This window comes from Lissotriton helveticus, chromosome 11 (genome assembly GCF_964261635.1).
Source record: "Lissotriton helveticus chromosome 11, aLisHel1.1, whole genome shotgun sequence".
Taxonomy (NCBI): Eukaryota; Metazoa; Chordata; class Amphibia; order Caudata; family Salamandridae; genus Lissotriton; species Lissotriton helveticus.
Genome location: NC_136072.1, coordinates 933839660 through 933862998, shown reverse-complemented (window position 1 = coordinate 933862998; position 23339 = coordinate 933839660). Strand labels below are relative to the sequence as shown.

Sequence of the window (23339 nt, the reverse complement as noted above, 5' to 3'; positions counted from 1 at the left end):
TGTTGGCTTGCCGCATTTCTTGTTTAGTGGGAATACATTTGTGATGGGCCTCTTGAACTGCAATCGTAAAATCAGGATATATGGACACTATGATTCCTACCTGGGGGGCCCGCCACGCTGTATCCTTCCTGGAGACATCTCCAGGAGGGAGTGGGGAGTGGGTTAACACCCCCACCCATCAATAGCGTCTCATAGTGCCCACACCATCAGTGCTTGCTCCGCCCTGCGCACACACACTTCATACCAAGGAAACCATGAGACATATTTGTGGGAAACAGTGATGCAGGTTTATTTCGCACAACACAGGTACTGGTAGGTGGGTCATCTTACAGGCGATCCAATGCAGCAGCCTCTCGCTGACCCGCATGCCCAAGGAGCCATCTTGCACGGCGAGGCGATGCTCAGACGGTGCAGTACATTATCACTTTATTTTGTTAGGCTCCCGCCCCCCCTGTCAGGGCGGGGAGATGAGGCACACCCCCGGTCGGTTCAGGCCCCCCGACCGCCCGAAGGACTAACGGGGCGCCGACGCTGTTTCCTGGAACCCCCTCGGCTCCAGGTTCTTGGCTCGGGCACCCTCCTGTGCCAGGCAGAGGTATTTAGACTGTATCCTTCTGCCGCAGAGGTACCCCTACTGTCCATCTGCTTCCAGATCGCCCTGTGACTCCGCCTGCAACATAAAACATGATCGTTAAGGTATTCAAAACTGTGCCAGTCGCTCTGCAGCTGGGACAGGGTCCAGGGTGGGTTACAGCGCAGAGCAGCCTCGGACTCAGCGCGGGAGAGAAAGGCCGAGCCTAGGTGCTGGCCAGGTCATATGCCCTTCGACCCGCCCCCCACCGTCCACTGGAGAGCCCTCCCCATTGGCTGATGGCCGGGGGGGGGCGGCTCAGGAGGGCGCGCTGCAGGCTACGCTCGCCCGACATGTGGGACTAGGGCGCTGTCCCCCCATGCTCCCCTTCGTGTCGTGGCGCCAGCGGCATAGTGCCCACACCATCAGTGCTTGCTCCGCCCTGCGCACACACACTTCATTCCAAGGAAACCATGAGACATATTTGTGGGAATCAGTGATGCAGGTTTATTTCGCACAACACAGGTACTGGTAGGTGGGTCATCTTACAGGCGATCCAATGCGGCAGCCTCTCGCTGACCCGCATGCCCAAGGAGCCATCTTGCACGGCGAGGCGATGCTCAGACGGTGCAGTACATTATCACTTTATTTTGTTAGGCTCCCGCCCCCCCTGTCAGGGCGGGGAGATGAGGCACACCCCCGGTCGGTTCAGGCCCCCCCGACCGCCCGAAGGACTAACGGGGCGCCAACGCTTTCCTGGAACCCCCTCGGCTCCAGGTTCTTGGCTCGGGCACCCTACTGTGCCAGGCAGAGGTATTTAGACTGTATCCTTCTGCCACAGAGGTACCCCTACTGTCCATCTGCTTCCAGATCGCCCTGTACTCCGCCACAGCTCTGGAGGAGGCCCGGTCGATGACAGAGCCCCCCCACCTACCAGTTACCGGCACCCTGCCGCCGACAGGGCTTCATGTAAGTCTAGGAGAAAGACATCCATTCCCAGCCCAGACAAATGTACTCCGTCGCTTTCATAATATGCTTCAGTCCTTTCCTGTATCAGCGCATGCCTAATGAACCCCAGGCCCCTCCTTTCCATGAATTTCTGCATGGACCTGTTGACCCTCTTCCGGCCTTGCTCTATTGCAACTACCGACCGTGCTCCCCTCCAAGCCTTGCGAGGTACAATCTCAGACCATATTACCTCCGTGGCTCCATCTCATTCCCGGGAAACCCAGCCATATAATTCGCGGGAGAGAAAGGCCGAGCCTAGGTGCTGGCCAGGTCATATGCCCTTCGACCCGCCCCCCACCGTCCACTGGAGAGCCCTCCCCATTGGCTGATGGCCGGGGGGGCGGCTCAGGAGGGCGCGCTGCAGGCTACGCTCGCCCGACGTGTGGGACTAGGGCGCTGTCCCCCCATGCTCCCCTTCGTGTCGTGGCGCCAGCGGCACTCTGTCAGGCAGAGCTGGCCCCGGCACCCGTCACACCGAGGCACGGGAGGTCCAGTTCACAGGAGTTCACAGGGCTCGGGCTCAATTGAAGGCAAGCCGCCTTGACTCCCCTGCATGCCGTCAACAGCCGCAGCCCCATCACAGGACGAAACATATGCAAGCAATTTTCCTCAGTCTCTCCAGTGCAATGTCAGGATCATCCGCTGGGCTTCTCACACATGTCAGCATTCAGGAATATATGCAGTTTTAGCTGCCAATTCAGGTACACAGGTTCATAGAAGGCCAACAGGGCTCAATCAATCAATCTGGAGTTTGTATAGCATGGTAACTCACCCTTGAGGGTCTCATGCCGCTGCAGTTGTAGTGAGGCGGGATTCACCTCACCCTTTCTCCCAAAAAGCAGGGAAATGCACCTGTCTAGCTTTTGCTGATCAGACTATACTATTTTCTATTTAGTAGCTCGATGTGGGCATCTGGGGCAGGATATTGGTGGATGAAGGCCCCAAACTGCAGGATCCTCACATACTGTGGCCATCTTGCAGGCCGGCTCTCTAGCGCCCCCACTGTTCAAGCCCTTGTACTCTGCTATCTCGATGGTGGTAATGCCCAGCTATATGGTCTACCATACTCCACATTGGCCCACCATACAGGCATCCTACACATCTCAGCACATCTCATCCTGGGACTGAAGAAATATGATCTCATAACTCCAATCCTAACGAAACTCCATTAATTCCACTTGGCAACCGGCAACATCCTCAAAATCTGATGCATCATTTACAAACCTATAACAACCAGTACCACTGGTTATCTTGCAGACAAGCTCACCATCTCTGGTGGCTCACAACACACTTGCAGCTAGGATTCTATCCGATTGGAGGCTAAGAAGTGGCCTTTCCAGTTATGCACCCAGGACCTGGAACAGCATCCTTGTATCCATCAAGATCTTGCCTCCAATGCTGCTAACAATTTAGGAAAAAGTTGAACACACAGCTCTTTAAAGAAGACTACATCAAAAAGATGTATCTATTCACTTTTGCTCCTAGAACCAAACTACCTTTCCTATCACTTTTTGACTGTATGCTTGCCTTTGACCCTTTACAACACTCTGCTGCCTTTTGACCAGGTTCACATTACACAAATACAACATACATATGTCTACATAGTGAGGCATGTTCAAACTTTGTTTGCAAGACAAACTTGCAGAACTAGGCCATCATTACGGGTGCCTTGGAGGGACGGTGCTATTTATAAGACCTGATGAAATACAGCTCTCTAGGGATTTAAAGTCATTGGTTGCAATGCACTGCACCTATTGTGTGTGTTGGGGTATTATCATGAATTTTTGGTGTTTAAGGCACCAGAATTTACACACCATTACATATACCATCTTTTTCTATAGTTACATTTCGGCAGCTTTGAAACTTAACAGAAGATGACACTTTAGCACACCCAGTAATTACTGGATGCAGTAAACCAGCACACCTCGAAGTGTTGATCCTTGTGCAAACACGAATTTGCCCAGCGATCAGAAAACTCAGGTTCACTTCATAATCAGGGCCTTAGTAAATTGCAAGACCTGATTATGGGAGTATTTGCCCCTCCAGATTGCTTTACATTATTTTTGAGAATTGTGCAAAATATTACTTAAATGTTTACTTAGAGGGCGTAACTGACTGACTGATGTATTTGTAAAGCACTCGATTGCCAAGGCATCTTGGTGCTAAGATAGCATCATACTACTCCAGCTGTTTTATTATCCAAGAGCGTTTAGGAAAGAGCCAGGTCTTATCCTGTTTTTAAAGATGTTCCTGTTGGCTTGCAGTCTCATCTGTGTGGGGAGGGCATTCCACACCTTTGCAGCTAGATGAGAGAAGCTCTTACCCCCCCATCTAGTTTATTCTAGGCACGTGTACCCACCCTGTATTGGCGGATCTCAAGCTACGCAGAGGATTGTACCAGGAGAATAGTTTTTGGATGTCAATAGCACCACCTCCGTATAACGCCTTGTGCACTAGGCAGAGAGCTTTGAATTTTACTCTTTCAGGGATGGTAAGCCAATGGAGCAGCCTGATGCTGGCAGACGTGGGATGGTATTTAGGAAGAGTGAGCAACACATAGGCCGCTGCATTCTGTATAGTTTGTAATTTTGCAATTTGACATTTGTCTATACCTAAGTATAATGCATTCCCGTAGTCAATACGAGAGAGTACCAAGGTTCCAATTACCGTTTTCCTTAACGTGAAAGGGATAAACGGCCAGATTTTGCATAGAACTTTCAGGGTGAATAAACAAGCAGAGGTTACTTGGTTAATTTGCTTTCCAAGCTTTAATTCTCCGTCAAATATAAAGCCTAGATCTTTGCCTTCATCATCGGAGACGGACCCTGGCCCGCCTCCGCCAGCCACCAATGTTGACTCTAACTAATACAAATTGCAGAGGTTTGCACAGAACTCAAAGCTCTTTGCATTGTGTACATACAATAGACTCAAGTGTAAATGGTTTCAACTTTTGGGCATTGTCTGGTGCACTAGGCTAAGTGGATAACTGATTTTTTAGGTCTTGCCTTCGCAGCGCACATGCGCTGCAAAGGAAAAATACCTTTTCCGAACGCTTAGGCTTTTCAGCCTAGCACGTGCACGCGTTTCCATTGCCTTCAATGGCAACGCGTGCACGTCAGGATATTCACTCGCGGGAGCACGCGGCCCATCTGGGCGCAATTATCGCTCCCGTGAGTGAAACCCTCCCCCCTGCTACCGCGCGAGCTATTGTTTATGGTGCTGTTTCACGAGCCGTCAGGACACGTGCTTTCTCGGTAAAGCAGATATAAAAAAACACACTGTGCTGCTTGTTAAGGAAAGTGTGTGTTGATTTAGGGCAGAGAACATATATGAAAAGTACTGAAAATTAGAAAAATGTCAAATGTGGCAGTAGCACATAAAATTACATTTAAAAATGTACGAATATGTTGCAAACCCTTCATATAAACATCGCTGGTCCGTCATTGCCAGTACAAATTTCTCACATTATATTAACCATGTCAAATTCTGAAGGTACACAAATTAAGACACAAAACAACACAGTATGCGTCTTAGGTCTCTGGAAAGTAAGGTTATGTTGCCTGAACAACAATAGTGGGATGGCAGAGAAAACACGGATACTGCATTGCTCTGTATACATAACATTTCGCTCCGACGTTGTGTAACCATGCCATCAAAAAAAAACAACGAAGATGAAGAGAAAGAGGCTGACCTAAAATGCAGAAATTAACGTCATGTTTTTGAGCATTGATGACGCGATATGTGCCTCAGATGCATGTTACATAATATGACACATGTCGTAGGTGTACACCATGAGCACGTTTCATAGGAAAAGGCAAATGTTCTGCCCCAGGAGGCTCATCACTAGAGTGCAAAGTCATGTGTCTTTTCAGTAAGAAAACTACTACAAACAGCAGCATTTTGGAAGACCTTAGTCTGTACGGAAATCCGAGGGCATTATAAGGGCACAGTTATGTAAGTATTAGTATGGAATGCAGGGTTCCAAAAAAAAAGTAGGAGCTTGCCCAATAATCCACTAACCTGTTAGGAAACCCTGTTAGCAATCTAATCATAATACATAACAGCCGCAATGCTCTACAAAATAGCCAAAAGTTCCGGTTAAATACATAAGGTCCCACCAAAGACAAAACCTATTGGCTATGCTAATGCTTGTTTAGGTATGGCATCAGTCAAGACCATATGATTTTACTAAAATTATATATGTGTATCATGTACATACTTAAAGGGGCTTTCAGCCAGACTTTTTCATCCACTAGGCTTGTGTTGTGTAATTCACCTTTTTCTTCTGCCCACTGCAGAATACAGCATGGAGGAATGGGTGAACTCACTCCAGCTTTTGTCTAACTTCACTGTGAGCAAAGGCTTTCCTCTCTTTCACAAGAAACACATAAGCATACAAAGTAGTTCCTTCAGTGCAAGGGACTGCAAAGGCAGTGTGTGCTTTTTGAAACCAAAGAAATATGTTTGTTTAAAGCCATTTTAAAAAAAAATAACGTTTTGCAAAAAAACAGAGCAAAACAAGACAATCATACAATCATGACAAACCCAAAAGGCTTTCAGTCAATACCATACCTACTTACTGGCTGCGCCAATGCCTTTTTGTTTAGAATCTTTTAATTAGTTTTATATCTATGAAACAAACAATATGAACTCCTCCCCCCGGTCGACAGTTGTCAGAGTAAATCCACACTCCCCATACTAGGCGTAAAGACACCAACACATACAATCTCACTCCACATACAATAAGGCATTAGACCCCACCTTGATCCGACCTGGCTGGGCCAATGCTTGTTATTGGGTTCATCTTAACCCATGTTTTGATCCAAGAGCTTATTAAAATAACCACCCTTGCTTCTGAAACCCACACACATTGGAACGCATGCCTTGTTCTATGTAAATACCCCCAATACAATTTAAAAAAATGAAATAAAGTATCTGCACAGCCATAATTTGGTCTCGGCGTGGTGCCAGAAAGTAACACATAACATGTGTATTTGGAAAGCACACGTTCACCACTACAGGTATCTTGGTGCTGAATAATAGATGGTTGTTGTTACCCAACTCAATGGTTCTCATTTTATCGACCTTAGATGGATGTAAGGCTGAGTGGACCCGCCGGGATTTGAACCTGTGACCATGAGGTCGAACACAGGCCCCTGCAGTAGATGCATTGGTCCACTGAGCCACCAGACCCAACCCAGAAAGTGATCTATAACTGAGTGGAATGCACTATCCCAGTAACGTTTCTGCATTCCCCATATTGGTGATTGACGGAAATGTGCTGCCTAGGTTGAGGTTCTGTGTGGTCGAGCCGCCAATGTGGTCTAGAAACTAAATATGCGTGAAGGCCAACTATCACGGTTAAAGTATGGTTACATTTTTTAATTAAAATATCAAACAAAATCTTTTAGCTGCCTTCTTATTAAGCGGTCACAATGTTGCGAAAATAATGTGCCTGATGGGCTGCAATTTACTTTTGTAGTACTCTTGAATTCTAGAAGTAAGCCAGGAGAAAGCCAGGCGTACTCCTAGTTACACCTGAAATTAATGAGTAATCCAGTGGTACTACAAGGGTAAGTCACACTAAAGCATACACCAGTCTTTGTGAATTGGGGCCACAGACCTTACCAACTGCTCCGGGAAGGTGGTGTAGTAAAGTGGGTCTCAATGCATCTACCTTTGTTACTTTCCTGCGCAGATATATGTTGTCCTATTCTTAGCTGGCAAGACCAGAAGTAGCGGCTGCTCCGCTAAGGTGGAGGAGCATCGCCCCACTTCTTTGAAGCAGTGAAAGAAAGGAAAAATAAAATGATAATAACATAATGTTATAATAATTTTATTTTGTCCTGCTGCAGCAGCTTTGCATGATGGGACTGGGTGGGGCTGCTCTGATCACAGAGCAGGGCAAGGAAGGAGTGGTAGCACCCTCCTAAGTGCGTATTGACTTTTTGTCCGGCCTAAGAAACAGTCATGCGCACTTCACATGTTTTCAATGGAGGCTGCAATAAGCCAGCGTGGAGAACATGTCCAGGCCCACAGTCCCTGGCTGAGCGATGAACCACGGCGCTCAGACTAATCACACCACTGCACTGCAGTGTTGTGATTGACCAGGCGAGCCTGGGTGCTAACCAATCACAATGCTGCATTGCAGCTTTGTGATTGGTCAAGGGAGCCTGGCTGCCTGCTTCCTGTTCCATTCCAGATGATAGATGATGGAGAGACGTGATGGTAAGGTAAGTTTTGTTTCTTTCATTTATAATCCCCTTACTTCCCCCTCTCCCCCCACCCCATCTCGCCACACCTGATCTGTGCTGGCCGCAACTAGGGTCCAGGGCACGGTGCACCTACAATAACAACCCTGTTCCTTCTGGATTTGTAGGGTGGATCCTCTGGTAAAGGCACAACATTGAAGAATGGTTCTGATGCAGACTTGGTGGTCTTCCTCAGCTGCTTCCAGTCTTTACAGGACCAGAATAAGGAGCGAGGCCATGTCATTGAGGAAATCCGTGAGATGTTAAACAAATGCCGGAAGAGCATCGCCTACGAGCTTGACATTGATGAACCAAGAGTCAATCTGGATCCTAAAGGAAAACTGCGCCAGCCACGCTCCCTGTCCTTCCGCATACGTTCCCAGAAGGGGAATGAGGCAATCGATGTGGATGTACTTCCTGCTTTTGACATTTTAGGTAAAGTAATAACATGATTATCTATTGTGTAAGGCACTTGTTCACTTGGTGCTGCAGATAACAGAAGAGTATTACTCAACTCAATGGTACTCTCATTATGGACCTCAGTAAAATGAAAAGACTGAGGGTTTAATGGACAAATCAGTATTTAAGTCAGTGGCCATGCAGTTACAAAGCTTGCATGCCAGTGAATGCATCTGCTCTAAGAGCTACCACGCCAGTTGTGCCAGGAATGATACAGCTTCACTACATATTGGGAATGTTACTGAGCTTTATTCCACACTCACTACTGTGCACTATTAATCTAGAAATCAAGGGCTTTACGTGGGGCAAAAGCAAACCCTTGCCCCGCATGCCCAAACTATGGGGCCTATTAGGATGGCGGACGGACCTGCGTACGTCCGCCACCCCCGAGGTGGAGGGAACGTCCGCAGGGGCTGCGGCGTTCCCTCCATGCAGATTAGGATGTGACCGCCACCTTGGCGGTCACATACCCTATATTTAACATTGCGGCAGTTGCTGCTTGAAGCAGCACCCGCGCAAGGTTAAAAGTGCATGCTTTGCATATGCATGCACAAAGCGGCAGGCACTGCGCGGTGCCTGCCGCTTTCTGCATGCATATGCAGGGGGGTACCATAGGTACCCCCCATGTGCACCCCCCACCCCCAACACCCTGGGGGCTCGCAACGAGCCCCCAAAAACGAAAGACTACATGCTTTTCCACAGCGTAAAAGCCGCCGCGGAAAAGCATGTCTTCTGCCCCATCCTAATATGGCTGGTGGTGTCTGATAGACACCGCCACCATATCAGAGCTTTTCCGCTGCTGTCGGAATGCGACGGCGGCGGAAAAGCGGCAGACGGTCTTCCTGACTCACCAGCCATCCTAATCTGGCGGTGGGTCTTTGGAGCCTCCGCAGCGGTGAAATCGCATCCTCCGGGCCGGCGGTGGCTTCCGCCGGCCCGGAGGATGCGGATTCACCGCGATCCTAATCGGCCCCTAGATATGCACACATGGGTGTGGGATCTCCATCAGCCACACATGGGCACCTATTACCTAGCAAACTGCTAATGACATCTAACAAACTGGGTGGAGGCAATGCAAGATACCATGAACAGCCATCAGATTGAGAGTGCTACAACACACTGGGGGGTATCCATCTATGCCCTCTGTGCAGCAAAACCCGAGGCACGAGTACTGGCCAACCCAATAATATTGAACATAGTAATAGTCTGTTGCTATATCTCACCTTCTTCCAGGCCACTTTGGAATCATCCCGCCTTTACTGGCAGTAGAATATAGGGCACACCTTTTCCCCTGAAAACTGAACCTCATTGCTTGACTCTCACAACTCACTTCTGTGGGAGGCTCGACTGAAATGTGCATATTTTAAATTGTTGCATAACTGGTACTGACTGGCCAAACTACACAGAGCTGGTCTCTTACTGCACCCCAACTGTTGGAGGTGTTGGATAGGGGGTTCGATATGATGCATATTCTATCGACCTGCCCTAAAGTTATTGACTATTTGATGGAGATGTGGTCTACTGTTAGCCAACTGGAGGATGCCCTAATAGTTCCCTTGGGCATATTAGCTAAAGATCCAGGAGACACAGGGGAGGTAGGAGAGTCTGCACACCATTTTGGAACTTATGAGAGGGGGTTTGAGGAGGACAACACAACCTTTCCTCATATTGATGGATCACAATGTTACATCAACTCCTATATCTGACAATTGTATATAGTCTATTCGGTAAACAGCTTGCTGTGCAAGTCTACCCCAAACGGAAGGAGAGAGAAGCCCTTCTCCCACTATAAGTAATTGTAATCAAGTCAGAGTTGGTGGTATGGTAAATAACCGATTTTTGATCATGTGTACTTTGTTATTTAGTACTAACCAATTTTGTCTCTGCATGTAGTAAAATGAGGCAGGCAAAGATTCCCTAGGTTTACAATGGCCAAATGTCTCGCCCATTTACATCTTAAAAAAAATATTGATGAATAACGGCTCATTTCCATCCTGTGTTCAGACCAAGTTACTGCTGGTGTAAAACCAGACCCGATGATCTACATCTCCTTAATTGAGGCTTGTGGTGGCCCTGGCGACTTCACTCCTTGCTTCACAGAACTGCAAAGAGACTTTGTGAAATTTCGCCCAGCAAAGCTCAAGAGCCTGATTCGCCTGGTGAAGCACTGGTACAAGATGGTAAGCTAATGAATCTATACAAAATGGGAACTATAGGAACGGTGATGTGTATAATCAGGTTGTTGAGGGAGCTCTCTGGAAAATATGCTTCTAGGAAAATACACAGTGGCAAAGTTACTGCTACACACACTACACTGGTGACCTGTACACCATGTTTAACCTTGCTGTTTGACTCCCCTGCTCCCTCCATGTTCCTTTTTCCTAAGTCACTCTTCCTCTGTTCTTCTCCTGTTTGACATGGAAGAGCAGCAGACACCAACATGGGCAGTGGGGTCTCTGGTTGTCTAGTTTGTACTTACCTGGCAATCCAGATCCAACTGAAGCAATGTTAATCTCCTCAACTCCCTGAATTGCAAAGATTTCAAAGATTTTAATTTTGTGTGATCGGTCTTTAAAAAACAAAAACCATTACACCAAATAACAGTTTTTAAATAATACTACTACATATAAACACATAGAATCGTTTGCTGATTCTTACAAAAATAATCTATAAATTACATTTATGCGTCCAATATTTAAAATTTCATTTCTTTAAACAAAAGTTTAAAAAGAAAAATCATGTCTTTCTAACATCATTATATAAAAAATAGCACTTTGACTCGTCTTAATTTTCTGGTTGGCCGTTAGTTTTTTATAGAGAATCTTTTTCGCTCTCTATATATTTTCAACCGATTTCCTTTAAATACACATTTAAAAGTTTCACCCCTCTACACACTAATGGGATAGAGGTCCCACCGAGCCAGGTGGTTACAGCTTCTCTACATGAGCGTATATTCAAACTATTCAGTACTGATTTTAAAAGTACCTTCCGTTCATTTAGTAACATAGGGCATACACAAAAAATGTGTTGAATAGATTTGTCTTTATATCCGTATAGCCTGCAGTCTCGATTTTCCCTTTTATCCTTCCATGCTGGGATTAAGTCTTTTGTTTCCCACATGCCCAGACGCAACCTCATAAATTGATGTTTTAGAGTAAGTGAGAAATAGGCTGATAAATATTCCTGAGGCTTCCTTTTCCCATATGAATTAATAACCGTCCAGGCATGCCGTCTTTGCAGTAGGGTGTTCTCATCCTTTGAGTGAGACAAACATTTTATTGTGATGGTAATTAGTTTGTTGAATGCCTTTTTTCCTAAGCTAAGATTCCAAATATCTAGGGCAGAGAGGTCCTTTATCACCTGGTTTAAGTAACTACCCCAGGATCCTTGCGTTTTCTTTCCTTTTTGTCTTTCTATTTCTTTCCAGCATAGGTGATCTATGGTTCCGCTTGCGGAAGCACGCAACCTCCAGCACAGTTTTATGAAAGCTCCTTTGCTGCGAAATTCCTGGTTCAATAAGCCAAACTCTAGCCGTACCTGTGCAGGTGATGCGCTTTGTGGATATGGAAGACTTTTTTATATACTTTTGTTTGTATTTTGTTCAAGGCCGTGATTTCACATCCTTTCATTATGTCGGTGCCATAGGTTATTGTTGGCATTAACTGTGCCTGCATAACTGTTAGTAAGTTGCCATATGATGGACAGCTTAATTTTTCTTTTTAATACATTGAAGCCATGTATCAGATTTTGACTTCATTGAAATGAGTTGTGATTTGTGGGTTAATTTTCGTTCTACCATAAATCCCAGATATTTGTAGGAAGCAACTATTTCGACTTTCTTTCCCTCTATATGCCATATATATTTCTTGTTTTTGTTTTTGGCATCTACTAGCCGTACGACCTCTGTTTTTGATAAATTAAGTTCTAGCCCTTGTGCTGTTAAATATTTGGCTACGGCATTCATTACTCTTTGTAATCCGATTTGCGTTTGACTTAGGAGTACTAAATCATCGGCGTACTGAAGGCACCTAATTTCCTCATTAACTATCGATGGTGGATGACTATTGATTTCCACAAGGGCATCTTCAAGATCAGATATATACAGGTTAAAAAGAGTAGGAGCTAGCACGCACCCCTGTTTCAGACCATTTTGGGTGTTTATTTTCTTTGTCACCCACCGGCCATCTCCTACCTTTACCCGGCTCCATGTACGCTAATATATTTCTCTGATGGTCTTTAACAGATTTGTGGGGATGCCCCAGCTGGCCAGTTTTTCCCAAAGACGTTCACGGGGCACGCTGTCGAAAGCTTGCTCCCTGAATTCCCGGAAACCATGCAAAAAAAACTAAACAGGTCAACAGTAGACCATGGGAAAGGAGAAAGGGACAGAAGTGAGAAACAGATGCACTGGATAGCTTCACTCTGCCTGTTCTTACTACTGGGCTCATCCTGCTCTGCAGATGCACCAATGTCTAAAACAAGAGCTAATTTATTTAGTTATCATTGTTCAAATTCAAAGTCATTATTACTAATATGACATATGATAAAACGCGTTACAATCTATGCATTTCCAACTCTCATGAGATGTTTGAAACTCCGAATTCTAGAGCTAAAATACAAATGAAACCTCAACATGAGATACAAGGAAATATCCGAACTAAAACACTCCTTTCTGTGATTCATGATTTGAGAATGGGCTCTGAATGGTTTCTTATGTAACATGTTCATTGGCTGTAACATCACGAATGCACATTAGTGTTGTACATTTTTTCTTGGCAACAAGCAATCACTTCTCCACCAATGTCAATATGTTAATACTGTAAGTGAGGCAAAAAATAATATAAGCAACTATGTTGAGGATTCTTTAACTGCTAAAGAAAGTGTTAGCATGGGCGGCACCAGCAGTGTGTTAATACTGGTATCATCTCCACTGGTGGCGGAGACGCTGAGGCTTGTTTTCTACAAATCAAGAAATGCATCTACTGCAGAGATGCATATGTAATTTTAGGAAATATCTCTGTCAGCTGTGTTTCCCCTAAAAGTATGTGCATTTTGAACTCTGTACAACTGGCAATTTAGACCTCAGGGCAGTTTTTCTCCTGCAAATCAGGCCGTAAGTAGTCTGTGCCTCCCCTTAAAAGCGGAACCAAATGACACAGTCTAAAGGTGGGAAACAAAAAAAGTTTTTTTTCACTCACATCTGGTGCAAACTCAGCAACATGAGTTCAAGAAAAGCTGTGTAGCACTCCATCCTTGCGTTGGATGTCAGACGTAAAGACAAATTCACATCAACTTTTAAAATGCCAGAAATCAGTACCATTGACACCCTCTTGGAAGGGGAGAAGGCTTCGCTGACCAAAATATTTCCAATAACGGCTACCTGTTATTGTGGTCTTATGATACTTGCCTGCATTGAATGATGGGGGGGTCGTACTGACAGAGAAGCCACTCCCTACATGGGTGGGATTGGATGTGGTCAAGTGGGGTGCAGTTTTATTTTATCCTCTAGTAGTTGAAGTCAGCTGGCTTAGGAGGAGTTCAGACAGAGAGCCAGAGGAAGCTCAGCAAGGCTTAGGTCTACCATTCTGGATTATTGTAGCACACAGAACTCTGGAATATTGTTTTGAAGTTAAGTGCCTAGGGGGGAAAGGAGCTGAGTTATAAGGCTCTAAAAGAAACAAAGAGTCTAGGTTTTCGTATGGAACGTCTCCTTTCTCAGCCGCAAGAACCATGCGACTGTGCTCTCATGACAGATATCTCACTCGGATATGAGAAGACAGAAGGGACAGAAGAATACTTGCTGTGTGCTGGAATAATTCCCCCCTACCCGGAGATACACTGGGGATGGGGTGCCTCCTCTCTTGCGCTGAATCCGCGAAACTGGAAGGTTGCTCTGAGTAACAAAGTATTTCAAATTGTCCCATTTCATGTTTTATTAACTCCTGACTACTACATCAGATTTGTTTCTGTGTTGCCGTAATCACTGCATTTTGTTCAATTCAAGCTGGAATTAGAATTTGCTTTATTCCTAACTGTAATGTTGTTTTCACGTTGCTGCTCTTGTACCATTTGCAATTTTCTCTGAGGAAGATGTTGCTGCCTGTGGCAAGCTACCCAGGGTAAGATAGGGACTCCTCAGGAACACCTGGTTACCTATTAGGAATTAGATTGTTTTGAGTTTGTGAAAGCTCATCCCTAGCTCAGAGCAAAACTATAGGTTCTCTTTTCAACAGTTCAAAAATCCAGTGTCCAAGAATTAACAAAATGATCAGGTTTGAATCCTAGCGGGACCTCACAGCCACGTAACCTTCCATCGTTGCCTGACAATTTTAATTCTTGACTAGAATGTACCATATCGCAAAGGAAATGTATGGCCTTCAAGCATAGGCACAGAGACTAACTCAACAGTTGGGGTGGGCAGTTATTTTCAGTTTGGGGATGATGGGCAACCAAACCGTCTAGCCAGCGAAGCCACAGTTTCAGAGCTTGGTGCCAACCTGCTTACCACATTGAGATTTTTGTGACAGGACAGTGGGGACATTTCACTGTAATAGCTCCCACTAACATTGTGGGTGTTTGCTGACACATTTATTTTGCGTTATTGTCATTTAGAATACAAATACTTACAAATTCTGGTACATGAGACAAAATCAGTTGTGGTGGTTAATACACACCACACAGCTGCAATTAACATAGCCACTTGTTGGCAGAGGGGTGAGGAAGATGTGTACTTTGGGCCTTACTGGATGAGGTGCTTAGTTCAAAAAGTGTTCTTTTTTAAGTCTTGTTGGCGAGTGAGCTCTTGCGGGAAGTGCGGAGGAACAAGTAGATAGATTGAGCGAAACTGAGATCGGTCTGGAGCGATTGTAGTTGGATTCTGTGAGCAGTCACAGGTTGGCATCTCTTACACAGAAATATTTTGGGTGTGACACAAAATAAACTGTGCCCAGAGAAAGGCTTGAGATGTCACTTAGAGAGACTGGCCTATCCCAGAGTCATCACAGAGGACCTTTCACATGATTGAGCTGGCTGTAGGCCCCTGAACAGAAGTTATGAAGAGGTTCCACTGCCATCTAGAACTTTACTCTCCCAATAATCTATCACTTCATCCAAAGGTGAGCCAACTCATTGTGAGTGTGTGCGGCATGAGAAGCATACTATGTCATTAGTATCTGTAATCATTTATGGTGAACAAAAGTATCACGTTATTTGGCAAAAGCACTGTTTAAAATAAATTCATAACTCAAAATACCTCTTTGGGCAAGATTAGATATGCCTCAAATTTGGACCACACAACAGACAGTACCTCCTCAAATCACTCCTCATTGTAGCCACTATATATTGAGATGAGGCCACCTTGTCAAAGCACCATGTCATCCCAGCAAAACATTCCGAACTCTTCCCTGCTCTTCTTTACAACCTCTCCTCAGGCTCCTGTCCTAAAGGGACAGAATCATAATAAAGAGCACAGACCACAGAACCAGTTTTTTTGTGAGCTTCTATTTTGCTCCGATCAAGAATGATTTGGGCTGACCCATTGTGGCTCAAAGGCTCTCCACCTGGCCTTCAAAACAGTTAATTTCAAGATGGATACTCTACAAAGTATTAGCCTTGCCAGGGAAGTTTTTGATGGCCATAGACCCTGGGGATGCATATCTGTGCAGTCACGTCAATCCGTCCCATCAGAGGTTTCTGAAGTTCTGTGGGCTGGGGTTGCATTGGCATTTCCAGTGTTCTCCTTTGGCCTCATGTCATCTTTAAGCATGTTGACCAAGGTGTTGTTGCCAGTTTTAGCTTTCCTTTGCAGCTAAGGAATTCTTATTCGCTGGCACCTGGGCGATTCTCTCTTCCATACTCTGTCAGTACCGATGGCTGTGAAAGACACAGAAACAGTTTGTCGGACTCTGGACAAATGCATTTTTTGATCAACTATCCAAGCTCACACAGAACACACTCTTAGGACTTGCAGTCTATTATGGTCAGTTTCAGAACTTAACTGAAGCAAGAGTGTATAGACCTATGGATTTAGCGGTTGTGTCTTTTTCAGAAGGATATGGCTTTAGAAAGGCATTGATTCCAGGCATAGGAGAGAAAAACAGTTAGGTCACTTGCACTCATTCTCTTCTTGCCTGTCATATCAAACACTGACTTTTTGTTTATTGTGTCGGACCTCATGCAAGTTTCTGATGCCTTGAGGGCCCAAGCACCTAAATCCACTGACCCGACATCTTTTGCAACATTGCATTTGTTGAACCACAATTTTCAGGCCTAGGTGTAAGTGCGGAAATTTATCTTGGACGGGGGTCAGTAAGGACCTCTCCCTGTCATCTTCAGAAGAGAAGTTCCTCACTCTCCCCCCTGGATCATTATTGGTCAGGTCCACTTACCTGCCTTTTTTGACCTGCTGATGGTGAGGATGGACTCATGCTTTATGCCCAGGCACTCTCATTCTTTCTTCAGGAGCAGATGATCCTTCTTCCCTCTTTTTAGACTCCTCCTGTTGAGAGGAGGAAGATGAGAAAGATTGGTATCACTGAGGTACATGCCTATATTTCCAGGGCTACAGCCTATTCCACATGACATGCGTGGCCTGCGTCATCAGGGCAATATGGCGTATACTTTGACACTTATTTGTTGGATTAAGTCAACCATGTGCCTTGCATGAATCAACTGGCCCTTCTTTACTAGGGTTGATGCCTGGCAGATCTACTTGTGAATGTGTACATCCCGGGTGGAAGGTAGTGGGACACCCGTTTTGGACTACTCTGCAACATTGCTGCTTAATACTGGTTGGAAGTGAGAAGAAGAGTTTCATAGACTTTTGGGGCATTTAATCTGAAGTGGTTGTTCTTTTCTTTCAGGATTTAGAGAGAAGGCATGCCACCATGGTATAGCCACAATAAAAAGACTAGGATGCATAAGGTTATGAGGAGTTAATGGAGATACTAGTTGCCGGTAATTTATGTTACTCTGATAACCCTTCCTTGTCCAAGTACTGGCAATCCTCCCTCTGTCTCTCAGGATTACTCTGATTCCAAATATACTCAAGTGGTTGTGGAGCTGGACCTCTTATGGCAACATCCAAAGTAATTAGAAGGGCCTAAAGTGGAGCAGTAGAGAAAAGCTCTGAATGTTGTGCAAGTATCTGAGGGTTGTGGCTGCGCAGTAGGCACTGTGTCAATTAAGGGATACTGGAGTAATGAAGCTTAGAGGTAAGTATTTGGCTGTTTTGTGCACACTTGTTCTAGGGAAGCTCCTTGGGTATTGTGGACACCAGATGAACCTCTGTACTGATTCTTATTTTTCCTTCTATCAGTATGTTAAAAGCAGATACCAGGACTATTCCCTGCCACACAAGTATGCCCTGGAGCTGTTAACTATCTACGCCTGGGAGCAGGGCAGCGGGGCTGTGGACTTCCGCACGGAACAGGGATTTTGCACCCTCATGAAACTGCTCTGTCAGTATCAGAAGCTCTGCGTACATTGGATGACGTACTACGACTTTGAGAACCCGGTCGTAGGGGACTATGTCAGGAAGCAACTGAGGAAGCCCAGGTCAGACCCTCACACCCACAGTTTTCACTCTCAATCTGTACATTCTCTTTCTCCCGTCTTTCTCTGCCTCTCTGGGTAATGTGTCACTCTTCATCTGTCTGTTTCATTCCTTGTCTTCCCTATTACTTCAATCTCCTTACTTCTCCCTGCATTTATCTCCCTTTTTCCACTTTTAGCAACTCATATTCCTCTAAATAGGTTTCCAACCTCATGTGTTTCTCGAGCTGCCCTGTCCCCTATATAGATCTGTGCCTTTCTACCTGTATGTGTATCTATTTTGTCTCCATTTTTTAGCGTCTCTCTTTTCTACCTTCACTCTTTGTCCCTTGTGCTTTCTTTGTTTATCTCATTAGAGACAAGTCTCTATTTCCCTCTTTCTACATATGTGGTTGTTTCTGTAATTGTGTCTACCTTTCACCTTCCTCTCTGTATACAGTTTACTATGTTCACAGCATTCTCTGTTTCTCACATCTGTCATGACAGCCAACCTCTCTCTCGCTCTTTGTTTACTGTCTCTGTGCCTCATTTCTATACCAGTCTCCCTTTGTGTTGGTATTTCCCTTGACCCTGTCTATGTCTGTAGTTATGTATCATCAATTGGTGGAGGGAAAGAGAGTAGAGATCCTTTCAATCTCCTTTCAATAATTATAAATCAATGTGGAAAGGATCACTGGTCCTGCATAACCAAGGTCTGCAGGTGGATCGGTAGGTGTCTCCCAAATAAAAGACCCTCATACACGTGTTTTTTCAGAGTCGTGTAGCGGTATATGATGTGTCCCCGCTTCTTGTAACACGTGTACGTGCGTAATCCTTGGGTCAGTTTTTGTTTGCACCCTCCGCCAGGAGGTTGTTATGTTATGTTAGGGTTTTTTTGTAAAGCGCACGTACGCCCGTGGGCTTCATGGCGCTGTTGAAGTAGGAACCTAACACAACAACTTACTGAAAATAAGCCTGTCTGAACAGCCAAGTTTTATAAGAACGTCTAAAAGTTAGAAAGTCTGGGCTGAGCCTAAGGGAGAGTGGTAGGGAGTTCCATAGGACAGCAGCTAAGTAATGGAAACAGCTGCCGCCTTGACGCCTTCTCCTGTAAGAGGGAACAACCAGCAAGTCTTTATTGATGGATCTAAGATTGCGAGTGGGCTTGTATTTGGAGACCAACTGATTGATGAACTGAGGCCCTATGTTTTGTAGACTCTTGTATATGATACAGCCGGACTTAAACATGATTCTTTGAGATACAGGCAGCCAGTGTAATTGTTCTAGGCCAGGCCTGATAGAGCACCGCCTAGGTTGTTTAAGAACAAGTCTGGCTGCCTGGTTCTGCACTAGTTGGGTCTTTTTAAAAGGCCAGATGGAAGGCCCAGGTACAGACTATTAGAAAAGTCCAGCCTGGAGAGTACCAGTGCGATGGTGACCTGGATAAGGGCTGAGTATGTCAGAAATTGTGCAATCTTTTTTATTTTCCTAATCTGGTAAAAACTAGCAGAAACAACTGCCCCGACTTGAGCTTTTAATGAAAGATCCGATGCAAGTGTAACACCCAAGCTCTTCACTGAGGAAGCAGGGACTGGGGCAGGACCAAGGCTCAAAGGCCAATAATGAGGGCCCCAGCTGATACTGCTGTCCCCGGGAAGAATTAACTCGGTTTTACCCGGGTTGAGCTTGAGGTGGTTTAAGCTCATCCAGCGTTGTATCATAAGCATAGTTTGATGAAAGTGGACGACTGAATCAGGAGTATTCAGAGGGAAAATTAGCTGTAAATCGTCAGCATAATTAAAGATTGTGACATTGAATTGTTTTAGAAGGTGAAGGAGGGGACGCAGATACAAATTGAAAAGCAAAGGGGAAAGTGAGGATCCCTGTGGGACCCCACAAGTGGAGGTGGTTCTTGAAGCAGTGAAAGGCCCTAAGCGAACCGCTTGAGTGCGGTTCGAGATAAAGGAAGTGATCCACTCAAGGGCAGCGCCCCTGAGGCCGGCCTGCTCGACACGGCTAATTAGAATAGAAAAATCAACCGTGTCGAACGCGGCCGACAAATCAAGGGGAACCAGTGCCTGGTGGATGCCTTTATCCGCATTTGATCTTAATGTGTTTTCAACGGCCAAAATGACAGATTCCGTCGAGTGACAGGGACGGAAACCTGCTTGGTTAGTTTCAAGATAGTCACTATCCTCTATAAATTTGGAAAAAGATGTGGAGATGTGCGCTTCCAATATCTTCGACAAATATGGAAGTAGAGAGATTGGTCTATAATTGACCAAGGCTTGAGGATCGGCCCCAGGTTTTTTTAATAGAGGAATAAGGAGGGCCTGTTTGAATCGGGGGGGGGACCATGCCACTCACCAGTGAGAAATTCAGTACAGATAGAATAGTTTGAGGCAAGGTTTGTCCTATTTCTCTATATATATGTGGAGGACAAACATCCTCAGGGGAGCCTGATTTAACTCGGGTAAGCAGTTGGGACAGCAATTTGTTGTCAATTGATGGAAAAACTTCAAGTGTGTGAGGATTGAAAAAAGCGTCCTCCAATGAAGGAGGGACCGGGGAGTTGGTAATGCCTTGTTTTATATCCAGAATTTTATTGATAAAGAATGTGTTTAAAGAATCGCACATATCTTGAGTGGGGACAACAGGAGGAACAGTTCTATCGCTGTCACACAACTCAGTCACCATCTTAAAGATATCTTTGCTTTTGTTTTGCGAATTTGCAATAAGCTCAGAGAAATAAGTGGTTTTCTGTGACGAGATGGATTTTTGATACTCTTTGCGAGCAGCGCGGTAGTTCTCCCTATCCTGCTTAGAATAGTTAGATCTCCAGATCCGTTCTTTTTTACGGACTGCAAGTTTTTCCGCCCGCAATTGTGGGGTAAACCATCTGTGTGTGTTATTGGGGCGGGAGCGGGGAGGGAAAGTCCATGGGGCGTGCAGATCTGCAGCACCTCCAATCCAATGGAAAATAGATTCCTCCATCTCGTCTGGACTACCTACAATAGAAGGTAAGTACCAAAGGTTGTACCATTGGTTAAAACAGTAGTGATGGTGAATAAGTGAAATAGTGCTATAAAGGTGTTCTAAAATACCCGGACAGCCAGAGGTTCAACTTTAATATTTCTGGATTCGGGTAGAAGGTTAAGGCGTGTCGCTATGGAATTATTTAGGAATTCTAGCGCACTAATCTTGTGAGGTTAAAAGTGGTCGACATGTTTCAGCCTTATCTGCCTGTTGGTCAGTCGGCTTTCCTCAGGACCATAAAGTGATTAAGTGAAAAAAAGGAAAAGGTAAATTTGTAACCTGATTCGTTTTGTGGTAGTAGGTCACATTGTACCTGTAATAAAAGAAAAGGGAGATAGTGCAACCACATTTGTAGCGAATAAGTGGGAAAAGACACTTCAGCAATGTACAATGACATAGAGACACAGTTGAGAATTATGAAGCATATTATTAAAAAACATATAATTAAAAGCGAGTTGTGCAATACTAAACTCAGAGTCACATTCATATTAATCGTCAACTTACTCATTCTCAAAATTCTATGCGGAATATTGTGATGTATAAATCCCAAAATCGTATTTAGGCGTCATGAGATCATTTCTTTACAGTGCCCTGATATTAAAAGCGCTATTTAATTTAAGGCGCAATTCCATTGTTACATTACCATGACGTCAAAGGCGCTAATCAATTTTACTGTGTCATCACGATTATCTTAGACATTGGTATAACGATGTAATACCTGTTCGAGTATAGACTCTTACAATTATTTAAAAGTACATGCACTCGTTATTAGGCGGTACCAAGCACTCGTTCTACATGTATTCTGAAAATCGAACATGTGCATACTGCCGCTATAGTATCTTTAAATGCGCACTCTGGAAAGCCTATTCAGAAAGAGATTCTATTCGAAAAGTAGGCACTTCTAACAAGAGTCTAAAACTAAGCAAAACTCAATACAGAGCAGGGTCTTCACATGCGCTTATGCGTAACTAAACTTTATGGAATGTACCTCTACATTATGTAAGACTTGTCTCCTCGGAAACCACAGCAGTTAGGGGGAGGCTTCACTGTTTTGGAGTGAGGAAAAAAGGAGTTTAGTAAAGGGGTTTTAATACTTGCAGTTTACTCCATAACGAAAAGGACAATGCTCCTCGATACCTCTAGCCTTCAAACACCCGTCTAGCAGCTTGTGCTGTTTCTGCCCTTGGTGACCCGGAATCAATCGCCAGTGTGTAACTTGTCTTCTTTTATTGCATAGTAATGGAAACTGAAGAGTTACTCGAGTGTTTATACTTATTAGTTGTACTAAATTGTTATACCTAATTTTCAGATGAGAATTGTAATCATTTCTAGCTTGGAAATAGATGACAAATGGAGTTTATGAGAATGTACTTTTTAGGCGCTCATTCGGAATTTTCTCATAATCAAAGAACGTTAGAAAATTCGTAATTCAGGTAAAATATCAATTATTTGTTAAGACATAACCACGGAACGGCATCATTCAGGCCCTCACTGTCTGTCTTAAGTCTGTGCACCCAACGTTGCTCTTTTTCAAATAATATTTTTGCTGCATTCCTGTCCACAGTTTCAAGGGTTTCCAGGATGACCCACTGTAGGTCATTCACAGAGTGCCCAGATTCTTTGTAGTGAGTTGACATTTTTGTGGTTGTTTTTTTACAGTTCACATTGCTGCGGTGTTCGCAAAGTCTTTGTTTTGCTTTACGACAGGTCATGCCAATATATCTCATTTGACACGGGCAAGTTATCATGTAAATGACATGGCTTGTGTTGCAGTTCGTATGTCTTTTTAATTTCCAATTGAAGTTGGGAAGCAGCTGTAATTCCTTTGTGGGTTTTGTAGTGTCACAGACTGTGCAGTTTCCACATGGGTAATGGCCTGTTACTGGACTGTTATTCCACAGTCCAGGTGTGTCTTTCTTTTTCTTAGGTGGGGGTCTCGTGTGCACCAGCAAGTCCTTGAGGTTGCGGCTTCTCTTGTTGGCAAACATCGGTTTAGGCCAATTCAGATTGTGAGATGTTACTATTCTCCAGTTTCTGTTGATTATTTTCTTCACTTGGTTGGTGACTGGGCTATAAGTAGTTACGCATGTGATCCTATCTTCCTTCAATTTAGGACACGTCTCTAGGAGTGCTTCTCTTGGTTGGTTGCGGGCACGTTTCTTGCATGTGTTGATCACCTTCTTTGGATATTGACGAACCAGTAGTTTGTCACATAGGTCATTCGCTTGACTTTTGTAGTCAGTAATTGAGCTGCAATTTCTCCTCAAGCGAAGGAATTGGCTGTACGGGAGATTTTCCCGTAAGGGTCTTGGATGAAAGCTTTGAAAAGATAGCAGGCTATTCTTGGCCGTCGGTTTAAAGTAAGTACGGGTGTGCAAAGTATTGTCTTTAGAAAAGATGGTAATGTCTAAAAAATCTAAAGTACTTTCATTGGCAGTGTATGTAAATTTCAAGCATTCATCTTGGGTATTAAGCCAGCGATG

At 44.7% G+C, this 23339-nt stretch overlaps 1 protein-coding gene across 1 annotated transcript in view; it reads left to right on the top strand.

Annotated features, from left to right (window-relative positions):
* The window catches only part of LOC144792308 (2'-5'-oligoadenylate synthase 1-like), a 127832-nt gene that overhangs the window by 59895 nt on the left and 44598 nt on the right, over positions 1-23339 (top strand). Inside the window, exons 2-4 of the mRNA XM_078667257.1 lie at positions 7959-8265; positions 10294-10469; positions 17606-17844. Coding sequence (XP_078523383.1) covers positions 7959-8265; positions 10294-10469; positions 17606-17844 — 722 coding nt within the window. The remainder of the gene's footprint in view (positions 1-7958; positions 8266-10293; positions 10470-17605; positions 17845-23339) is intronic.